This window comes from Heptranchias perlo, chromosome 30 (genome assembly GCF_035084215.1).
Source record: "Heptranchias perlo isolate sHepPer1 chromosome 30, sHepPer1.hap1, whole genome shotgun sequence".
NCBI classification, from domain to species: domain Eukaryota; kingdom Metazoa; phylum Chordata; class Chondrichthyes; order Hexanchiformes; family Hexanchidae; genus Heptranchias; species Heptranchias perlo.
Window position 1 is genome coordinate 12,992,779 of NC_090354.1, and position 23,455 is coordinate 13,016,233.

At 39.4% G+C, this 23,455-nt stretch overlaps 1 protein-coding gene across 2 annotated transcripts in view; it reads left to right on the forward strand.

The window, feature by feature from the left end:
- Positions 1–23,455, forward strand: part of dhx8 (DEAH (Asp-Glu-Ala-His) box polypeptide 8) — a 40,515-nt gene that overhangs the window by 13,695 nt on the left and 3,365 nt on the right. For both annotated transcript variants that reach the window (XM_067968938.1, XM_067968939.1), the window contains 13 exons: positions 94–191; positions 3,602–3,749; positions 4,505–4,686; positions 6,414–6,608; positions 9,326–9,511; positions 10,107–10,317; positions 10,799–10,980; positions 11,777–11,917; positions 13,184–13,339; positions 15,379–15,516; positions 16,415–16,543; positions 17,143–17,339; positions 19,663–19,842. In XM_067968938.1, coding sequence (XP_067825039.1) covers positions 94–191; positions 3,602–3,749; positions 4,505–4,686; positions 6,414–6,608; positions 9,326–9,511; positions 10,107–10,317; positions 10,799–10,980; positions 11,777–11,917; positions 13,184–13,339; positions 15,379–15,516; positions 16,415–16,543; positions 17,143–17,339; positions 19,663–19,842 — 2,143 coding nt within the window. The remainder of the gene's footprint in view (positions 1–93; positions 192–3,601; positions 3,750–4,504; positions 4,687–6,413; positions 6,609–9,325; positions 9,512–10,106; positions 10,318–10,798; positions 10,981–11,776; positions 11,918–13,183; positions 13,340–15,378; positions 15,517–16,414; positions 16,544–17,142; positions 17,340–19,662; positions 19,843–23,455) is intronic.

A 23,455-nucleotide genomic window follows, 5' to 3' on the forward strand; every position in this document is an offset into this window, starting at 1 on the left:
ACTTTGTGTACCAGTAAAAATCAAATATTGAAGATTCAGTAATATTTCAAATGCAGTCTATTGTGTTGTTGGTTGACTTTGTCTATCTTGCAGATGAGGACCTTGAGATAGAGCTAGTAGAAGAAGAGCCTCCATTCCTTAGGGGACATACCAAACAAAGCATGGACATGAGTCCTGTTAAAATAGTAAAGGTATGAAAAGCAATTAATGAATCCAGAATCTGTTACTGTCTCTGTGTTTTCTTTCAGTGCTGTAACTTGAATTTGTGAAATATATTTTAAACTCCACTTGAAGCATGTTTGCTGCTTGCTTTTAGTGGGAATGTTAAGCTTACCAAATTAGAAATGAACCCACAGCTTATCATCGAGCCATGAAGGTCCATAAGTTGTACATTACTGCTTGTAGTAATTCTGTAAAGGCAACTTTTGTTGTTGGGGAATGGATGTATGTACAATGAAGCTTTGAGCTCACTTGGATCCTGAAGGTACGGGTACTATATCAAAAACCAGCGAGACAGTCAGAGCTTCAGAGAGTGAGATCATAGCTGCAGTGAGTGAGCATCAAATGTGTGGAGGTGTGAATAGTGACAGCCAGGTGAGATCTTGGTTGGAGTGAGAATGTTTCTTGAGCTCTGTTCTTTGGCATACATGATGTGGAGATGCCGGTGATGGACTGGGGTTGACAATTGTAAACAATTTTACAACACCAAGTTATAGTCCAGCAATAACAGCAGACCAGCTACGTTATACCGCCAAACAGACGAGGCAACGGAACTACGCTGCCTACATGAAAACCAAGAGCAGGAAGCTTGAGAAACTCGGCATCACCACCAGCAACGACCAAGCTTCCCCTGGTACCACGGTTGCAACCACAGGGAAGTCTATTGTCAATTTATCCGACCACACCCTTCAACCAGACGAAATCGAAGTTCTCAGCCGAGGGCTCAATTTCTGCCCCACTACCAAAATGGACCCCACTAGTCTCGCGGCGGACACAGAGGAATTCATCAGGAGAATGAGGCTCCGGGAATTCTACCACAAACCCCAAGATTTCAGCAGCGAACCCAATGAGACAATCGACGATCCGGAACAGCAGACAGAGGGATCCGCGGTACAGCAACCGAAGAGGAAAGAGTCAAACTGGACTCCTCCGGAGGGTCGCTGCCCTCAGCTGGACATGTATGCTCAAGCTGTCAGGAAATGCGTCAATGCCAGATTCATCAGCCGCACTCAGAAGACAGTCCAGAATGTCACCCGAGCACAACGCAACGCCATCAACGCTCTCAAGACCAACCGCAACATCGTCATCAAACCAGCGGACAAAGGAGGAGCCATAGTCATACAGAACAGAACAGACTATTGCAAAGAAGCATACCGACAACTGGACAACCAGGAACACTACAGACGGTTACCCGCAGATCCGACCAAAGAACACACCCACCAGCTCAACAAACTGATCAAGACCTTCGATCCAGACCTTCAAAGCATCCTACGCATTCTCATCCCACGTAATCCCCGCGTGGGAGACTTCTACTGCCTCCCAAAGATACACAAAGCCAACACACCCGGACGTCCCATCGTATCAGGCAACGGAACCCTGTGTGAGAACCTCTCTGGATACATCGAGGGCATCCTGAAACCCATCGTACAGGGAACCCCCAGCTTCTGTCGTGACACTACAGACTTCCTACAAAAACTCAGTACCCACGGACCAGTTGAACCAGGAACACTTCTCACCACGATGGACGTCTCGGCACTATACACCAGTATCCCCCACGATGACGGCATCGCTGCGACAGCATCAATACTCAACACCAACAACAGCCAATCTCCGGAAGCCATCCTACAACTCATCCGCTTCATCCTGGATCACAATGTCTTCACCTTCGATAACCAGTTCTTTACCCAAACACACGGAACAGCCATGGGGACCAAATTCGCACCCCAATACGCCAACATTTTCATGCACAAGTTCGAGCAGGACTTCTTCACTGCACAAGACCTCCAACCAACACTATACACCAGATACATCGACGACATTTTCTTTCTATGGACCCACGGCAAGGAATCACTAAAGAGACTACACAATAACATCAACAAGTTCCATCCCACCATCAAGCTCACCATGGACTACTCCTCAGAATCAGTTTCTTTCTTGGACACACGAATCTCCATCAAAGACGGGCACCTCAGCACCTCACTCTACCGCAAGCCCACGGACAACCTCACGATGCTCCACTTTTCCAGCTTCCACCCTAACCACGTCAAAGAGGCCATCCCCTATGGACAGGCCCTGCGAATACACAGGGTCTGCTCAGACGAGGAGGAACGCGATGGACACCTACAGACGCTGAAAGACGCCCTAGTAAGAACGGGATATGACGCTCGACTCATCGATCGACAGTTCCGACGGGCCACAGCAAAAAATCGCATAGACCTCCTCAGGAGACTAACACGGGACGCAACCAACAGAGTACCCTTTGTCGTCCAGTACTTCCCCGGAGCGGAGAAACTACGCCATGTTCTCCGCAGCCTTCAACATGTCATCAATGAGGACAAACACCTCGCTATGGCCATCCCCACACCTCCACTACTCGCCTTTAAACAGCCACCCAACCTCAAACAGACCATCGTTCGCAGCAAACTACCTAGCTTTCAAGAGAACAGCGTCCACGACGCCACACAACCCTGCCACGGTAACCTCTGCAAGACATGCCAGATCATCGACACAGATACCACCATCACACGAGATGACACCACCCACCAGGTGCATGGTTCATACTCCTGTGACTCAGCCAACGTTGTCTACCTCATACGTTGCAGGAAAGGATGCCCCAGAGCATGGTACATTGGCGAGACCATGCAGACGCTGCGACAACGGATGAACGGACACCGCGCAACAATCGCCAAACAGGAGGGTTCCCTCCCAGTCGGGGAACACTTCAGCAGTCATGGACATTCATCCACCGACCTTCGGGTAAGCGTACTCCAAGGCGGCCTTCGAGACACACGACAACGCAAAATCGTCGAGCAGAAATTGATAGCCAAGTTCCGCACCCATGAGGACGGCCTCAACCGGGATCTTGGGTTCATGTCACGCTACACGTTACCCCACCAGCGAACAAATGTTATCTGTTTTTAATATAATGGGTCATTTGCTGGCTCTCTCTGCCTTCCGGATGTTTCTGCCTCTCTCTGTGTTTTTTTTTTCTCTTTTTTTTCCCTGTTTGTTTTTTTGTTGAATGTGTATTCGGAAGTTCTGCAGGTAACACCTCTCTGTCTGAACACGGTGATTGCCTTGGCAACGGGCAGTTGCAGGGGCAGTCTGTAAACACCATGTATTATTGTTCAATATGTATAAATGCGTAGGCTTCAAGGAGATCTTGAAACATTTGCCTGAGGAAGGAGAAAATCTCCGAAAGCTTGTGAATTTAAAATAAAATTGCTGGACTATAACTTGGTGTTGTAAAATTGTTTACAATTCTTTGGCATAGTTCTTGTGCTAAATTAAAACCTTTGAAAAGGTTCAAAGCCCAATTATTTGGTGCTGTGTTTTCAAAATATTGCACTTGAACTAATGTTGTGGTTTCTGCTTGATTTAGAATCCTGATGGCTCACTATCCCAGGCTGCCATGATGCAAAGCGCTCTGGCTAAAGAAAGACGGGAGATGAAGCAAGCACAGCGAGAAGCTGAAATGGACTCGATCCCAATGGGACTCAATAAACACTGGGTTGATCCACTACCTGATGGTATGCTAATGGCTAAAGTTTTTTTTGTGTGCAGAGGATGGGGAAGGAAAGGTATTGATTATAGATTTATAGTATTGGTTTTTGCTGATCTTCTATTTCAGAGATTGGTAATGTAGTATTTTAATGCTTTTTAAGTTGCTAATTAGATGAATTAGAAAAAATATTGTAGATTTTTACTTTGTGTGTGAATTTTATGCTGTTCAAAGTGAGGGATGTTGATGCTAGGGAATGGAACACTTTCTATTTTGGCCCTCAGTCAACATCAAGCACTCACAGGTCAGGTATGGTGTAGATGGAAGCAGAGCAAAGCCCTGATACTCAGCCCTAACAATGTGCCTAAGCCCCAAGCACCCCCTCGCCCTGGTGCCTCAGTGCCACATTTTTCACACCTGCCATCTTGTGGTCTCTCTGAGCAAGATTATCAGTTTTGCCAAATCAGTGGCAGTGGCAGTGTTGTGTTGTGGACCAACTAGGAACGAGCCATACTCTTTTTCAAATTAGGCCTTCACAGCCTGCAAATGGAAGAGTTTCAACCCATTAATCTGGCTGGATTTGAACTCTGATTTCTAATGTAAAAACCCAGTGACACACCCACTGCACCTTTCAGCTCCCTCCCTCTTTCAGCTCCCTCCCGCTCTCCAAATAAGCTGCTATTAAGTTTGAGTGCAGTAAATTGTGGTGTTTGTTGTACCAAATGCAGAAAGAACCTGTAAAATTGTGGGGCAGTTCAATAGCATGTGCTCTTTATTTTCTAGTTGATGGCCGACAGATTGCAGCAAACATGAGGGGTATAGGAATGATGCCCCAAGACATACCTGAGTGGAAGAAGCATGCCTTTGGAGGAAACAAGGCCTCCTATGGTCGTAAAACCCAAATGTCTATTCTTGAGCAAAGAGAGAGTCTACCCATCTACAGACTTAAAGAACAGCTGGTTCAGGTATGAGAAATTACATAAAATCATTACATTGGCATACTAATCTTTTCAATCCGATTCTATAGATATTTATTTTTCACATGCTTCCCTGCTGTCACACTTTATAACATTGAAAATACAAGTCATCAATTATAACACATTCTCTATGTAAACAGGTCTCTGACACTGTAGTTGCAGGCTACGACCATTAGGTAGTATTGTAGATCCACTGTATCCAGTAACACGCACCATGAGCAACACCATCTATTGGATCCATTAAAAATATGTACCATTATTTTGTTCTGGGATAGTGATTTCTAGCAACATCAGAATGATGTAGTTAGCATAGAGAGTGAATGTATAGTTTGCTGAAGGTAAAGCACAAAAATCAGTACATTTACAGAGTTAGGTGAATTTAATTTTGACATTTCCAATCCAGAGAATTTTAACTTTTTTGGCAATTATTCCAAGTGTGTCTTGCTTCTCTTTCCCTCTCCCTCTTGTTTTTGAAGTGTTTAGATACCCTGTGGAAGCAATTGCTTGTCCAATATACAACATGTTGCTCGTCATTTGCCTACGGTACTGTTTGGCCAGCAACAATGAGGTGAAAATATCCCTGCTTGACATCCCCTCTGCCTGATACCTGGCATGTACCAGGAAGTCCCTATGTGAGGCATTTTGGGTGTGAAGTTGTAACTTGTGCCATCATGTTGTGCTATGTAATTATATCAATGCAATGCATAGCCTGGCAGCCTAAAGCGTTGTGGTTTGCTGGGCTGTAGCATTAGTCTATTAGATCTTTTGGGCCGAAGAAACAGCAGATTATGTTAGCTAAGATCATAGTTGCCAATATATTTTGTGTTTGATATTGGTAACAAGTTGTAACTATGCATTTCAAGCACTATTTGGTTAATGTTCCTTTGCTCTATTAAGATACAGAAGGTAGTGGGTTTCATTAGGGCATGGACCCAGCATCACTGAATTCTTCCAATTTATCATGTAGCCTGACATTTTCTATCCGGTAATAACTACAAAAGTTATATTCTGAAAATGTTCCAATTATGAAGAATTTTCAGAACCAAAGATTTGCATTGCTCTGTAAATTTGGTATTTTCGCAACCAAGTTTAAAATATGTTTATTTCCTTCTTGTTGTAACAGTTAAAATCTAAAGGGAAACTCCATTCAAATATTTGAAAGAAAAACTCATCAATCAAATTGCTGAATAAGAATAGTATTTCAAACATTTTTGCATTAAACATGTCATTCTTAAAATAATCATTCACATATTAAGCATGTCTTGGAGATAATGTAGTGTTAGAGGTGGTGGTGACTACTAGTTTCTGATTATTTGATTTAAATTTGGCTTCAAAAATGTTAAGTTAAAACTATTAGGTTAAATCCTTACATTTGTAACTTTTCCCTTGTATTAGATGTCACGGAGTGTTGCAGTGCTGTAAATAGCAACTTTTATTTTGAAATCAACATTCTCATTTTAAGTGGGCATTGGCTATTTCAGAAGTACTAACATAGTAATATCAAGCTGGACCCCATAGCGAAGGAGCTGCTTTCAATCATATGATGCAACCCAATCCCTTGTAATTTTCCATAATTTCTTTTTGTAGAATGTTATGCTTCTATTGTAATATTTTTCAAAAATGCAATTAAGTTACTCAAAATTGAACACAACCTTAATGTTCCTGATCCATTTTGAAAATGAATTTCTGGTAATGGTGGTTTCCTTTTTTTGTAGGCGGTGCATGACAATCAAGTCCTGATTGTCATTGGAGAAACTGGTTCTGGTAAAACTACTCAGATCACCCAGTACTTGGCAGAGGCAGGTTATACAACCCGGGGGAAGATTGGGTGCACGCAACCAAGGCGTGTAGCTGCAATGTCTGTTGCTAAGAGAGTGTCAGAAGAGTATGGTTGCTGTTTAGGTCAAGAGGTAAGCTGAAATCGCCAGGCTGTTTTAAAATTTCAACTTCCCATTGTAGATCTTGTTCTTTTGATAATTAACCCTTTGCTCTCACTGATGCTTTTTCACCAGTGAGCTGCTGAAATGAACAGGTGTTCTGATCGTATTCAAGATGTCATGGTAGAATAGTGTTCTAATGTATATTCTCTTGCCTAGATTAATGCTAGTATATAGTTTTTAAGAACCATTTAAAGGGTTGTCATATGCTGTTGCTCATGCTGATAAATAAAGTTGTTAGCATGGGCAACAGCACATGACAATCTTTTGAATGGTTCTTAAATAAATGCTAGTATATAGTTTTTAAGAACATAAAACATGGTGTGAGAAAAATCTGCTGCCCCACCCCCCCGCCCCAGAAACCATGTACAATCTCCCCAACCATGGACTCTGCTCCAGCTATTTAATTTCCTGAGCTAAAATTCAAGTTCAGTTTTGTAAGTTTCTCCTGAAAACTGGGGTGTGTTAACTATGGGCCACATGCAGCCCCATGCTCTGCAAAATCCAGCCCTTGAAACCCAGGCAAATCAGTCCTATATGTTTATATATTTCTTAATAACTGGTTTTTCCAGTCTTGAATTTTGTGGGCCTGGAAACTTGGAATGAGCTGTTTCAATAGCTTTGTTTCCTGATTTGGAGGATACATTCTAAATTGGGATTTTTTGTATCTACAGCTGGAGATCTATAATTAAGTAGTGGGAACATGGATTTAAATGTTAAATATGGCCCCTGAAAATCCATGATACACACTTACGCAGCTCACAAAGACAACAAACCTGAACCTCCCAGACTTAGTCATGGACTCATCCTTCTTGCTGTGCTCTAACTTTCTCAAGTCCATCAGTGCTTTTTTGAGGATAGTGTATGTAAATTACATACAATATTCCAAATCTGATCTTGCCAGTGATGTATGTAAAGTTAGAATAATTTGTTTATCTTGTGCTCAAATGCTGTTGTAATCCATCCTAGTATTCCATTATCTTTGAGAACCTAAGAAAGGATGGAGTGACAAAAGGTGGTTCAGCCCATCACTCTGCTCTTTCAACTGCCCACACACACTGTTGTGGACTTTACACCACCTATTTGATCTCTGCTGTTCAACTCAACATTATCTATATTTTCCATGGAGCCTAGGCCTTTTACTGCAGCAATGACTTAATCTCATTTAAGGTTGGTGTCTTCTGACCTGCTTCACGACTGAACCATAATTCAGCAAGTGCGAGTGAACAACTGTTATGATTTAGGAAGAGTGGTTTTTAACAGAGAGACACATTATATGTTTTGAATCTTTTGTGTCGTGCAGCATAGTTTTCTTGCCCACCAGCATATAATGATATTCGCCATTATTTTGTTCTAAACGTTGGCAATGGGAATATAAATTGTTTATGTCGCCTAAGGCTATGGCCTTAAGAGCTACCCACGCACTTGTGTGGATTTGTAAAACTGTGTAGCATTGTGTACTTTGGGTGATATATTCTGCAAGGTATATAAATTATTTATTTTCCGCACGATAGTTTAAAAGGAGATACAAAAATAATTTTAGAAGATGATTCATGCAAATCCACATCTTTAAAATTTGATTTTAAGCAAATTTGCATGTTTGTTCCTGACTGAATTAATTTTGGTATGACTCATTATAATATTTCACTATCATTCTTTGCAATAATTTGGAAATTAGAATTGCATATAAATGCATGCTACTGTTCTTATATTTTTAGGTTATTTTTTAGCTAGTTCTATTTTAAGTATCACAAAAGGTGTTGATGGCTATCAGTAGAGTGCTACAGATATTTACCTGGTAGGTGTTATTTCTCTATTCATTGTTATGAAAGCATCCACCATAATATATTGATCAGTCCTGCTTCAGACTTCTTTAGCCTGTGCTGAAAATTGGACTAATCATTTGTCATTTTCCTATTCTAAAAATCTGTATTACTGGATAATATCAACAATCTGTGTTAAACCACACAGGTGAAGGTTTATTTGTAGTTGGAGAACATAACCCTAGAAATTCATTAAATTATTGTTCACCATTGGCTGTGTCTCATTGCAAAGAATCAAAGGATAGAAATTACTGCAGACAGTGTCATTCTACGAGTGCTTTGTGCACTTGTACCAGATTCCTCTCCCCACTATTTTAACTGAGGAATTAAGCTGTTTATTTTAAGTGGGCTAGTGCTTTCATTAAAATAGAAGAGCGGGAAATTTGGTACAAACAGGTTAAATATTCATATGATAACATCACACTGTAATTCTTACCTTTGTACGTCCTGTACCCTCTACAGTATACAGTTGACCATGCAATCCACAAGAAAATACCGAATCGTGAGCATGTGCCAACCTTGTACAAATCTGCGTGATGCAACCTATAAAATTGTGACCTTTTTGAGTTTGAACAGTGTGCTACATTTAGTGGTGTAGGATCAAGTTGTTGTGATTCTGTACCACTGCAGCTCTTATTTCCAACCATGTATGTTTTTCTGTTTTCATGTCTCAAGGTTACTGAGAGAAACCTTGTAAAACTCAGATTTTTGTGCAATTTATATTTTTATTTGAGTTGCATTTTATAATGTGCAACTGTATAGGTGACTTTAAACAGTGTGTAAAAGCATTAGATGGTGACAGCAGCAGGTGGGATACTAGAATTGTGAAAGAACATTCCTTTTCACTCCTTCTGTTCAACATTGTAGGTTGGTTACACCATTCGATTTGAGGATTGCACCAGCCCAGAGACTGTGATAAAGTATATGACTGACGGTATGTTGCTGAGAGAGTGCCTAATAGATCCTGACCTGTCTCCGTATGCTATCATCATGCTGGATGAGGCCCATGAGAGGACCATACACACTGATGTTCTGTTTGGACTTCTGAAGAAGGTAAGCTGTTATCGAATACTTTTTTTCTCTGTCGCAAAGCCATTAAAATGGTGAGTATAGCATATTAAAAATCTCAAATTGAACCAGCCCCATGTTGAACCAATTTGCCGAGTATAGTATTTCACTCTGGTGTTACTTCTGCTTACTGGTCACAAAAGGCAACATTTAGACCGTGACATGCAGAAGTAACTTGCATAACTGTAATCTAATCAAGAGGTTCAGGTGACATCCTAAATTATGAAAATGAAGTTTGATTTTATGATCCTCCTGAACTTCAATTAGATTACAACCTTGAACTCACTCCATTATATATTTCAAATGTACATGGGTTTAATAGCTCAGCATATTCTAAGTTCATCTTTGTATTGCTTAATTATACAAATTGGGTTTGAATTACTGCTCCTGCAATAAGGCATTTTTCAATGTTTTATTCTGTGGCAGCCCTGAATACACTGCTTTCTATAGGTAGCAGTTAAATAGTGTTGCTATGACTCAAACAATGAATAGTGCTGTCTTGCGTATGTTTCATTAGAACAGTGCAGAGAAAGAAAAGTTTCTCCTTTTTTAACCCAAATGATTTTTTTTTCCTTTCTAGACTGTTAAAAAGCGTCCTGATATGAAACTGATTGTAACATCAGCCACACTGGATGCAGTTAAATTCTCCCAGTATTTCTATGAAGCGCCTATCTTCACAATCCCTGGCCGAACATATCCAGTGGAAGTACTTTATACTAAGGAACCCGAGACAGATTATCTAGATGCTAGTCTAATTACAGTGATGCAGATTCATCTAACGGAGCCACCAGGTATTTCTCATTACACAGTACTCAGATGTTAGACTAATGAACCTATCATGATACTTATGTTCTTATTTCTGACCGAACATTCTCACGAAAGCAACTGCTTTTTGGGGAAAACTTTTTTTGAGTTTCTGATCTGCATTGTCCCTTCCTTCTAGAAGCTTGAATAAAGGTTTCATAATATAAATCTCTAAGAGTTGAATTACTCATTTATAATCTCAATAGCAAAACTATTTGATATTGTGCTTAGCATGTTTGCAGCATTCTACTCAATATATTCTGTCTTCCTGCGGTCCCATATGTTTTACCAACTGAAACAGAGATTACTTTCTTTGTTCCTTTGGGTGCATTTATCGTTGTTATTTCCTAAATCAATTATTCTGTGGATTATAAACAAAATTTGTTATTCCAAGATTAATATTTACTATGTCTACCAAAACTTTCTGCAATTTTAAAGCCTGTACTAAAAATACTTTTGCGTATTTAGGTGACATCCTGGTTTTCCTAACTGGCCAGGAGGAAATTGACACCGCATGTGAGATTCTGTATGAGCGAATGAAATCCATGGGCCCTGACGTGCCAGAGTTGATTATTTTACCCGTGTATTCTGCTTTGCCAAGTGAGATGCAAACCAGGATTTTTGATCCAGCCCCTCCTGGCAGCAGAAAGGTAAAAATGCAATCACATTGTTCTATAGTTGAACGGGTGATGTTTCATTTAACTTAAAAGCTATTTGGATAGAATTAAGAATGCATTTAGAATAGAACTTAAAAAAAATTATTTGAATCTTTGGTCGTCAAACCTTTAGGAAAAAAACTGAGCAAATTCTTTGAGCACTGAATAACCACGTGTGAGCCTGGATGGGTGTGGGGAGGGCTGTGCCTGATCCTGTATGCACAGACATACTCACATGCTCAATTTTCTAACCAAAGTTACTGGATAATGATCAGAAACAGGAACTTGGTTTGATTTATTCCCCTGCCCCTCCTCCAAGCCCTAGAGTGTGGAGGCATTTCTTGTGTTCCATTTGTCTCAACTGAGATGGTTGTGCTAATTAATCTTTTCACCAGTACGGCAGTTATATGATTAAAAAAAATTGCTTTCAGTTATTATTTTGCAGGCCTGCTTTCAAAAACTTTCTGAAAACCCTTCTCTTTAACGATGCCTTCAACGAGCATCCCCTGCTCCCTCCCTATTTCTATTTCCCTTTTGCTGCCTGATCAGCGTCTGCAGTCTTTATCTTTTTAACGTAAAGTGCTTTGAGAAGCCCTCTTCCACATTAAGAGCACTGTAGAAATGGTGGCGATTGTTGGCAGCTGCTCCCAATGCCGTGGGGGATTGGGAGGAGCCAAAAAATAGAAGATTTAGTGGTTCCATCCCTGCTCTTTCTTTTTTAATTTGTTCATCCAACAATTTTTTTTCCTAAATCTTTTCCATCTGTAACTACTTTTTTTTAAAATTATAGGTTGTAATTGCCACCAATATTGCTGAAACATCACTGACCATTGACGGCATCTACTATGTTGTGGACCCTGGGTTTGTTAAGCAGAAAGTCTATAACTCCAAGACTGGCATTGACCAGCTAGTGGTGACTCCAATTTCACAGGTTAGTTTTTTAAACAGTCTGTTTTAAATGTAATTTATTGGTCATATTCTTAATTCATTTTTTTTTATAAACAAAGCCATCATGCACCTGATTAACTCTGACACAAGTTAGATGCCATTCAGGGCTCTCCCTAGACTGTAGACTGGTGAAAAGAGTTAAATTATGAGGACAGGTTGCATAGACTAGGCTTGTACTCCCTTGAATATAAAAAAATTAAGGCATGATCTAATTGAGGTGTTAAGATGATCAAAGGAGTTGATCGGGTAGATAGAGGGAAACTATTTCTTCTGTTGGGGGAGTCTAGAACAATGGGACATAACCTCAAAATTTGAGCTAGGCCATTCGGGGGTGATGTCAGTAATCACTCAGAGTAGTGGAAATCTGGAACTCTCTTTCCCCCCAATGGGAAAAAAAAATGCTGCTGAGGCTAATTGAAAATATCAAAACTGAGATTTTTTTTTTTGTTGGGCATGGGTACTAAGGGTTACGGAACCAAGACGGGGCGATGGAGTTAAGATACAGATCAGTCATGATCTAATTGAATGGCGGAACAAGCTCTAGGGGCTGAAAGGCCTACTCCTGTTCCTATGTCATTAGTGTATATTAATCCAGACTTAAAATGCCACCTTTTACTCCACCAGTATTATGGTTTCCTTTTTTTCTCTCGGCCAATTTTCTTTGCTCCTCTCCTGAAATGATTGACTCTTTGCTGGGATATGGTTCTGCTGGCATCAGTTACTGTCTGGTACCTTGCCCAAGTGGGCATTATTCTGTGCAAACCTTGATAGTGATTGTTAGGAGCCATTTGATCGCAGTGATATCATACCCAAGCTTGATCCTTTGTTCTCCTGACATCCACACAGACCCATGTCCACTAGGAATCACCACAGTAATAAAGACACATATTAAAGCATTCAAAATCCCAGTTGGATGCTGGGTTGGGAGATTTTAGATGCCAGAGGATGAACTTTAGGCTGAATAACCTTTTCTTTTCCTTAACTGTTCTTGCACCATTTAAGTTAAAATATTCATAAACACAACAGCTATAAATCAGTGGGGAAATTCAAAGGATTTTGATTTTTTTTTTTGTAATTGATTTTAAAAACAGGTATTGTTCATGACATGTGAAGGGTAATGAAGAGAAAAGGAGGGAAAAACTTCTTAAATTGAAATAGTCTCACCTAGTGCACGATTTTATTTGGTATTGTGTAATTTTAAATTCCTCCTTCATTTCCAAAGGAGTTGAGTATTGTCTGTTTTCCACAGGCTCAAGCTAAGCAGCGTGCTGGTCGTGCAGGAAGGACCGGACCTGGGAAATGTTACAGACTGTACACCGAGCGTGCCTACAGGGACGAAATGTTGACCACAAATGTTCCTGAAATTCAAAGAACTAATCTTGCTAGCACAGTACTGTCACTCAAGGTAAATTAAATATAAATTATAGTTACATCTTAAAACACTGTTAAATGCTCTGGATGAATTGAGGTTTAAATTTGGGGAGAGGAGACTTATATCTGAGATTTCACCCCCCCCCCCACCACCATTTTTAAAATAATGACTCCTAAGTGGTGAGGAAACTGATACTGTATCATAAAACCATAAAAGTTTACAGCACAGAAGGAGCCCTTCTTGTCTGTGCTGTAGCAATTCAAAACTAATCACATTGTTGTCTCCCAATAACCCTTTATCTTTCTTTGCTACAATATTTATCCACTTGATGCAAAGGTCTCTGCCTCAACTACTCCCTGTGACAGAGCATTCCATGCTTTCTCAACTCTCTGCTTAAAATTCTCTTAATCTCTTCTCTCTCTTACTGACAATTTTAAATTGATTATGCATTATCACTGAGTCTTTATTCAAAACATTTCATAATTCTAAAAAATCTCTACTAAATCTCCTCTTAGCCTTCTCTACTCCAGTGGAAATAGTCTCAGTATCCCAAGTCTCATCTTATAACTATAGTTTCCCATCCCTGACATTATCCTGGTGAATCAACTCTGTACGTGCTCAATGGTATTAATGTCCTTTTCGTAATGGCGTTCCAAAAACTGCACACGGCACTCTAACTTTGGCTTAACCGTTTCCTTGTACAAACTTATTGCTCTTGTACTTTGTGTCCCAATTCATAATACCCCAAAATGCCATTAGTATCTGTGTTACTAGGCAGTCGTGAATTGGGAATATTTGTGTATTTGTAAGCTGGTAGTGCACCTCAGGACAATGATAGTGACCAAAGTGATGTATTTAGTTTCAATTATATTTGGAATTTTAAAAAATGTGTATAAACCACACCTTCTTGTTAGACTGTGGCTCACGAGTCACAGAATGTACCAGATAACCGCCTCTAAGGCCAGGACTCCTGCTGCTTTGTAGTTGACTACTCTGAGTTGCTTATTTTATGCCTTGGAAATTATTGAAAGAAACACTCTTAAAGCAGTTACTAAACTGAAATTCAAGTGAGGTATTGGAAGTGGGCATTTTAAAATTTTATAACCAGCCAACAGTTTTCCTAAAATTGAATCATCTGTTCTACAGTCCTCAAATGTTGCATGGCTATATTGCTGCTATTGATTTCTCTTTTAGCCCTATATCATCTTCTGGATCTGTCGGTGAGCCAGGGACTTTTGATTCTTGTCTGTTCAAAGCTGTAACATTTGCTAATTGAATGAAGACCAGTTGGCATTTAACACTTCTTGTCTAAGTAATTAGCTTCTACGCTCCACGTGTTGTTGAGCCCCGTTTGCTTATAGTGTGTTGTTGAACATCTTTTTGAACAGGATTTTGGTCACCTCTCCTAATTTTCCCACCCTGTCTGTTTCTTTATTTTCATCTCCCATTCGTGAAGTGCCGTGGGATATTTCATACGTTAAAGGTGCTATCTAAATGCTATTGTTGGATAACTAGCTGAACTCAGTACGCAAAGCATTTATTGCATGCTACTGAGTATAGCAGTGGTTATCATTCCAAGGTCTGGTGGAGGAAATAGTATTCCAACAAGAGTTCTGCCACCTAGAACATTTTTATTTGAAAACATCAGGAATTTGGGTGCAAAGGTCTGCTTGCCCCGCAGGATTTTCTGTCCTTCCGGATGCATTGAAACCCTGTACCCAGAATACTCGATACGTGTTTGCAGTATGGCGAGATTGTGAGTGCTTACAATTTACCCTGTGGTGTCATTTTGGTATTTAAAAAAAATCAAATGTTACAGAAAGTTTGAGGGGTTGATAACATATCACTTTATAATGTAAAGACCACCACTGGTCTGTTGTGGTGGTACAGTAAATTAAGTGCGTATGATGGAGCGCATACTGGTTTTTATAGTTCAGAAGCAAAGTCTGACGAAGTTTGTAATAAGGACGTAACATTAATAAATTCATTCAGTATGGGTTATTTGTTTTATTAACTGTAGACTGGAGTTCAAGATGTATGTACTTTAACAATGAAACCTTTCTCTGTCTCAGGCTATGGGGATCAATGACCTGCTTTCATTTGATTTTATGGATGCCCCTCCTATGGAGACCCTCATCACAGCCATGGAACAGCTGTACACATTAGGAGCACTGGATGATGAAGGTTTGCTGACAAGACTTGGACGCAGGGTAAGGAGAACCTGGTGTATCCCTGGTAGTCTAAACACCGAAATGCATTTCCCCTTTCAAATTAGACTTGAAAACATGAATTCACTTTTATAACTACTGTTGTAATAAATGAGTTGGGACTCTGTTAAGATTATTTATTTACTTTTTATGTTGTGACTGGGGTGCTGTGCAAGTGCTTATTTTGTAATAGAAAATTTACCAAGTTATTAGGTTAAGTGAATGTTAATGACTGAAGTTTGTTCATTTTAACATCAGTACTCTTAAGTACCAAGCAGGAAGTGATTGGAGTGAGGCTCATCACTTCTCATTTAGGTCCATTTATTACTCAATGCATAGGTTAGTCATACAGCTATTAACCTTGCAGTGTTTGCTGATGTCTTTGTGATAATAAAACTGTCTTGCATAGAACAGGATGAGATGTGTCTGCACTATTTTGCAATGGCCAAATTGGCTGGCTGGACAAGGTGATTAGTCTTATTAAATTTTCTGTTGATTTAAGTTTTTGTATTGATTGATTGGCAGAGCAGAGCTATGAGCTCATCCCATTCGGATACTCAAGTCTTTCAGAAAAAGGATCTATAACACACAGTATTTTGTACATAACTCGTTTTGTCACAATCTTGTTTTGGACATATGGACATGTACTGCGTCAGTCTTTACTGTGCTTGATACAATCTACTCCTAATTCAAAGTTGTTTAATTTGAATTACCGTTAATTAGAATTGACATCATACAAAGAATGATAATTCATAGTATTTTTTTAAACAAGAAATGACTGAATTATCAAGAGGAGACTGAACTGTATCCCACCCACATTTCAGATTAATAAATAAGCCTAAAAGTTGAATTCTGATTCATTTCAGTATTAAACTGTTACATTGTTACACTTCGTTTTCAGATGGCAGAGTTTCCTCTGGAGCCCATGCTATGTAAAATGCTGATCATGTCTGTACATCTTGGCTGCAGTGAGGAGATGTTGACAATTGTGTCCATGCTGTCAGTACAGAATGTTTTCTACCGACCAAAGGTAAGCAAATCTAGCTGGACTGAAACCTTCTGAGAGTCGCTAATGTGTCAAAATTATGAATCACTCTTGGTAAATACACAGCATGTCCATGGAATTGAGATCTTAAACTTATTGATGCTAGTACTTTTTCTTCAAGCTAGAATTTTTTTTTAAAAACTATATTTTAGAAATCTAAGGGAGTTTATTGTAAGGTTTCTGCCACTTGATTGCATTTAGAAACCAAATGTTTTTTAAAAAAATTCTTAAAGCAGGACAAAGAAAGAACTTAACAGCGATTGTTGATCGACCAAAGTATAGAGTGATACGGATTAGAATTGAAAAAGTTAGTTGCAAATTAAAACAAAATGTTGGAAATACACAGCAGCTCCATCAACATCTGTAGAAACGTCATCAAAACTGTACTGACAAAAGATCAACATCCAAATTGTTAACTTACCATTTCTCTTTACAGATGTTAACTGATCTGTATATATCTAGTATCTTCTGTATTTATTCCAGATTTGTAGTATCTTTTTTCTTTCTATTTAAACAGCCGCAGTTGTCAAACCAATCTGCCTTAAGTAAATTATCATTGATATGTGCTGTTCAATCACTACTAGGATAAGCAAGCTCTTGCAGACCAGAAGAAGGCCAAGTTCCACCAGGCAGAAGGGGATCACCTCACCTTGCTTGCTGTCTATAATTCATGGAAAAACAATAAATTCTCCAACCCATGGTGCTATGAGAACTTCATCCAAGCACGTTCCCTTCGCAGAGCACAGGATATCCGTAAACAGATGCTGGGCATCATGGACAGGTATAGAGAAATATCTAGTCACCCCTGGGTGTACATTTCTTTGCAAATGAAGTTAAACAAAATACTCTATATTGAATCTATTAATTTAGTTGTTGGTCCAATGAACAAAACCCAGAATGAGGGCATTTATATGTATAATGACCTTTTCTCACTACAAGGGCAGTTTACATATTGTGCAGTTTTAATTCATAGCTTTACTAGACATATTTTTCTCTTCTTCCCTTCTCTGTGGTCTCCATGGGATGTGCAGTATCCCTAGCTAGGAGGGCGAATGGACAGATAATACTCCAGGACTCTGGCAGTTTATGATCAGCTGCTGGAATGTGCACAAAAGCAATCTGAGACACCTGTTTCAATTCTGTTGCTTGCTAGCTTCCATGTAGTACTTCCCCATGAGGGCATAGCTATTAATGGTAACTCGTTCTGTGAACTTATGTCCCACCACTCCATGCAATTCATGTAGTGTGTATGTGTGTGATGTACACAGATTTAGTAATAATTCACTAGAAAAGCAAGGATAACCTGTGGGGGGAAATTAATAAATCCACAACATATGGAAATCGTAAAAGAATGCTTATGATTGTATCCATTCCTTATCCCATTGCACCAGTAGTTAGATTTACTGGCATTCATTCTTTGATTTATCATGAAAAATGTACACCTCTTGCCCAAGTTTTTAGAAAGCTTATTCATAAGTCCTGCCAGAAACTGTCATGGTTATTAAAGTTGACCTGTTCTATCATTAGGAGAACAAACACAGATTTGATTATAATAGTCTTGAACTATAAATATATGGTTATATAGAGGACACAATATAATTATTTGCAAACAATTCTTGTCTATATTTGTAGCAATTGCCTCTTGTGAACATTCTACCCCTCAATTAGTTTTAACAAGGAATAAACTCGAGCAAAATTTAGTGTCTCAGCTGAAAATAGTAAGAATTACAGATTTTTAATTTGTCATAGAATCATAAAAATTTATAGTGCAGAAGGAGACCATTCACCCCATTGTGTCGGTGCTGGTGTTAGCTCTTCAACTTGTGTTATCTACTCCATGTATCTATGTCCTAAATCTCTCTCTTCCTCCATTCTCTTTAAAACCTTATTGTTTAGGGTATACTTCCTTTCACATTATTTTTCCCAAAATGTATTACTTCAAATTTCTCTGCATCTGCTGCCTATTTGCCCAGCCCACTAACCAATCCATTCTTTGCAGTTAGCTATGCCTCCTAATTTGGGGGTATCGGCATGCTTTTATATTATTCCTTTTGTGCCGATGTCCAAATAATTTATATCAATGCAAAACAAAAGAGGTCCCCAGCACGGATCCTTGGGGCATGACACTATTCATATCTTGCCAATTCAAAGAGCATCAATTTGCCCCATTCTGCTTTCCATCCCCCAGAATCTTTGTATCCAAGCAGATATGTTTCCTTGGTATACATGGTAAAACACTGGAGAGTGATTTTTCAAGTGTAATTTAATATAGTAGGCATCTCTGAAAAGGAGCATTAACCTTGTGGTTATTGATGCCAGCACAATTTGTTAGATTACAGTCTTGTAACACATGTCCTGCTATCCAGTGTATAGTGCTTTATTATGGCACACACACTGTTTTTAGTTCTATGGATACAAAACTACAATGAATACCCTGTTAAAGTTTCAAGTACTGACGCACTGTTTGGATGCAGTTGCGAATCTGCCACAGTACGCAGTGTAATTTTCTTTCTAATGTATGTACTTGTGCATTTCTTCGTTCATTACATTACAAATGCCTGCTGAGTTAAACATGGGAGCTTAAATGATATGGCCCCTCCCCTATTAATTGGGGAACAGGGCAGGACTACCGCCTGCTATGTTGATGTGCCCCTGACCCCAAAAGAAAGAACTTGTATTTATATAGCGCCTTTCACAACCTCCGGCTCTCCCTCTTTGGCCTGGACAAGGTCATTCTCTGTGACTGCGCTGCCAGGTAAATTCTTGAGGGGAGAGGGAGACCTCTGCTGACCATTGAATGTTGGAGGTTTGGGCCTAACAGGTGTTTCTTGCATCCAGCTTTCAACTGAAGCAAATATGGGAAATATATTGGAAGACATGTTTCCCTCATTTGCATTTCTTTTTCAAGTACCCACCTGCACATGGACAGGCACACTGTCCACCATCGGGTCTGCCCAGCCCGCATGTGTTGCAAAAACAAAGGGGTGGGTGAAAGTCTAGGCTGGATCTTTGAAGTAAATCGGTGCCTTGTAATGATTGCTTTCCCACATTTTGTGTTGTAACCAATTTACTAATTTGTTAGTTTGGCTTATGTTTTCCTACAGACATAAACTGGACGTTGTTTCATGTGGAAAAGCCACGGTGCGAGTTCAGAAAGCAATCTGCAGCGGCTTCTTCCGCAATGCAGCTAAGAAGGACCCACAAGAGGGATACCGTACACTGATTGACCAGCAGGTGGTGTACATTCACCCCTCCAGTGCTCTCTTCAACAGACAGCCCGAATGGTATGTAATGTTAATGAGGTAATCACAATGCCAAATCGAACCAACGTGCTGAATGCCCCTGCGGACTTTCGCCCTGGCTCACGTTTTAATGTTGAAATGTGTTTACCGGCAAGCAACAATGTAATACTACAGATTCAATTTCTGATAAATTTTAAGATTGTTCAAATGGCAAAAAAAGCACAATTTGTCAGGCTCTCGAGACAACTATTTTGCTTGAAGGAAAAGACGCAAATCACTTTTAAGCTTGTTTTTCTTTCTGGGAGGAAAGTAGGAGGGAGGAAAATGACACTGCCCTGTGAGCAGCCACACAAGACTTTGGCATCTTTCTAACCACCCTCACCTGCTCACTGGTAGGACTGATGTGTAGAGGTGTACGTTGGTCTTTTGACCAACGTACACCTCTACACATCCTTTTTAAATGATGTTACGTCTCTGCCTCAATAGCTACTTGTAGTAAAGCACCCCTTGTTCTATTAACCCTCTGTGTGGGGGGGGGGGGGGAAGGAATTCTTCTAATTTCTGCCTTTATCCTTCTAATTATCCTGAAACTATGCCCCTTGTTACCAATTTGCCAACAAGTGAAGAAAAATCACTATTTATCCTTTCAAACCTTTCATAATTTTGAAAACTCGTGGATCCCCCTTAACCTTCTCAGTTCCATTTCTGAGTTTTCATAAATATAACCTCTCATTCCTGTATCGTTCTATCATATCTTTGCTGTACCCTTTCAAGAGCTCTACTATCTGTCCAATAACGGAATGCCCAGAACACTACACGGCAACCAATGTCATTTACAAATTCAACACCAGTTTCATGCTTTTATAGTCATCTCAAAATGTACTACTTCATGTTTTTCTGCATTGAACTGCATTTGCCACCTCACTCCACTAAACTGTCTATGTTCTTCTGCATTCTTCGTCACTGTTTGCTAAACTTTTTAGTTTAGTATCATCAGCAAACTTCAGTATTCTTCCTCTTTGCCTATATCCAAATCATTCACACCTTTGGTGCATGTTCCTCTTGTAATAACTGAGACAAGATACTTATTTACATATCATTGCGAATGCTTCACATTCAATTACAAGATGGTTTCCTTTGTCTGTAAGTGGTCCCACCTTAACCTTGACTATACTTTCATTCCTTATGTGCTAATAAAAGGTTTTGCTATTTCCCCTTATGCTATTCTTTTTTCATACTTCCTTTCACTCTCCCTAATCTCTCTATTTACTTTCCTGTTATACTTTTTACATTTCTCATAGTTTTCTCTTGTATTATTTCCACCTGTATTTATTATATGCTTTTTTTAAACATAATTTTTGCTACAATTTATCTTTATTCGTGGAACCCCAGACTTTGGTGCTTCTCTTTTACACCTAGAAGGAATGTATTTAACCTGCCCCTTATTCATCTCTTGTTTAAATATCTCCCACTGTTTGATCTGCCATTTTTTTTACAACCAATTAATCTGGGCTAGGTTCCCTTTCATCCCACTGAAATTACAGGTCAAATATTTAACCTTTCAGTTGAGTTATAAAGTGAACCTTGTCATTTATTTCATGGCACTAATGAGATGCCATCATCTGTTTGAATGTTGCTGGAATATTATGGGAATATTCCAGAAAGTTCATTTTACATGTGGGTTGCTGACGTGATTTCTCCTATGGTATGATCCTTTTTTTAAGCTTATAGTCTGGTCGTTTTTTCCATAGCCAGTATGACAGCAAAATTTTACTACTATGTTGGTAGTACATGTAAACAGTTTACATTACATGCTGCTTGCATATTTGTGGTATTTATAAGTAGGACAAAGTTCTCTTGATGGTTTACTGAATAAAGGCACTATGTATTATGGATGGTACTGAGCTATACAGATCAGGAACGTCCTAGGGCTGAGCAGAGGTAGCTCATCACAGTGGATGGGGGCACTGTAATTGGTTTCTGTGTCCATGGGCTAGCAAGAGGAAAAATTGGTAGGAGTTCCTGTTACTGATTGCTGTCCAGTGACCCCAGCTGCAACATTTGTGTGTTTAGATGCCAGGTGGGAGCAACATCTGGCTTGGCTGTTATCTCATCCATTTTGAATAATTTGCTAACATTCACTGCCTTGGCTTGCTAAAAGCTTGGGGCAAGATACTGGAGAGCTACTGATAACAGTGGGACTGTACTCCAGCATGAGTTTGCATCTTTTGGGGGGAGGAAGAAAGAGAACAATAAAAGCAACAAAGGAAGGTTATAGACCCTAGAAATTATTGTTGATGATGTTTGTGGACAGTGAAATAAACTGGTTAATGCTTCCATTAAAATAGCAGATAGAGAGCTGTGATACGAACGTGCTAAGAGTTCATCCGCTGACATAACCAGTAATTTATAGGCTTAGCTGTTTTAATAGTTGTTAACGAGAGCTATTTCTAGGCTCTGAAAATGTCATTTACTGTTCAAGTGTGAGTTTTGTACCATCGACCAATGCTTACTGGGAATTGGTTTGAGATTGGCCAAACTCCATTTTGCTACGATACTTCTTTACCACTGAGAGGAAACTTCATTTAATTAACCAGGACTGATTTTAAACCCAGATCCCAAGTGTGAAAGGACATGCTCTCTACCTCTACCCCTTGTTCCTACCTATTTCAGTTTTAAAATTGATTTTTACATGCAGTGGATATGAGTGAGAATCACCACAGGGACTGCTGGTGCAATTTGAATGTAAAAGTGTGTCATTATGAATCAAATGCATGTGAAATACATCTCAAAATAAACTTGAAAATGATCACAAAACAACAAATTTAAACATTGCATTACAACAACATAGGGAGTTTTTATATACCATAAAAACATAACCATGTGATCTTGAACAAACATCTGATTATAAAATGTTCAAACAATGAAAATGAGATGTGCAGTGAACTAGAACATCTGCATCAGAAACTCTGGAATTCTTATTGTCCCAAGATAAGAGATGACTGTCACGCACAGCACCAAGCAATGGTAAGGTACATGGCTAATGGGGACCAGCTAGTGAGGACCACGGAGATGTTGAATTTCTTAGCTGTCCTTTCTCCAAAGTCTGTGGAACAGCACCCAGGAAGGTGACTGGGAGAGTAAATCTTAAATTATTATAAGAATTGAAATCAGTGGCTTTAAGTTTTAGAGTTGACTTTCTGTGGCAGATTTGAAAAAGGATATAGTGCTAAGAACTAATTGGCAGGCATCCCTCTATAAAGTTCCAGTGGGGGAAAGCGATACTAACTCCATGATGGTATTTGCTATTATTTCAATACGCGGATTGTCTTGTGATTGGCTTGTAGATATTGTCAGCCCATATTCCATAGTAAATTGCGGTATGGTAAGCCCTTTTGGCTAAGTCACTTCCACCATTTCTTTAATTGATTTGCTAAATTTGGCAGCCTGACTTGACACTCTGTCTACATAGCATGAATATCCCTGTACAGATGTCACGTTAAGTAAAAGTCCTCTATCTTTTATAAATCTGTCCTTTTTTTGCCCTATGATTTATGCAAACTAACTATAGGCTTTGCTTGTTTATAATTGTTTTTCCTTTTCCATGTACATTTACAGTCCACTTTCAAGTTACCCATTTTGTAAAGTGTTTTGT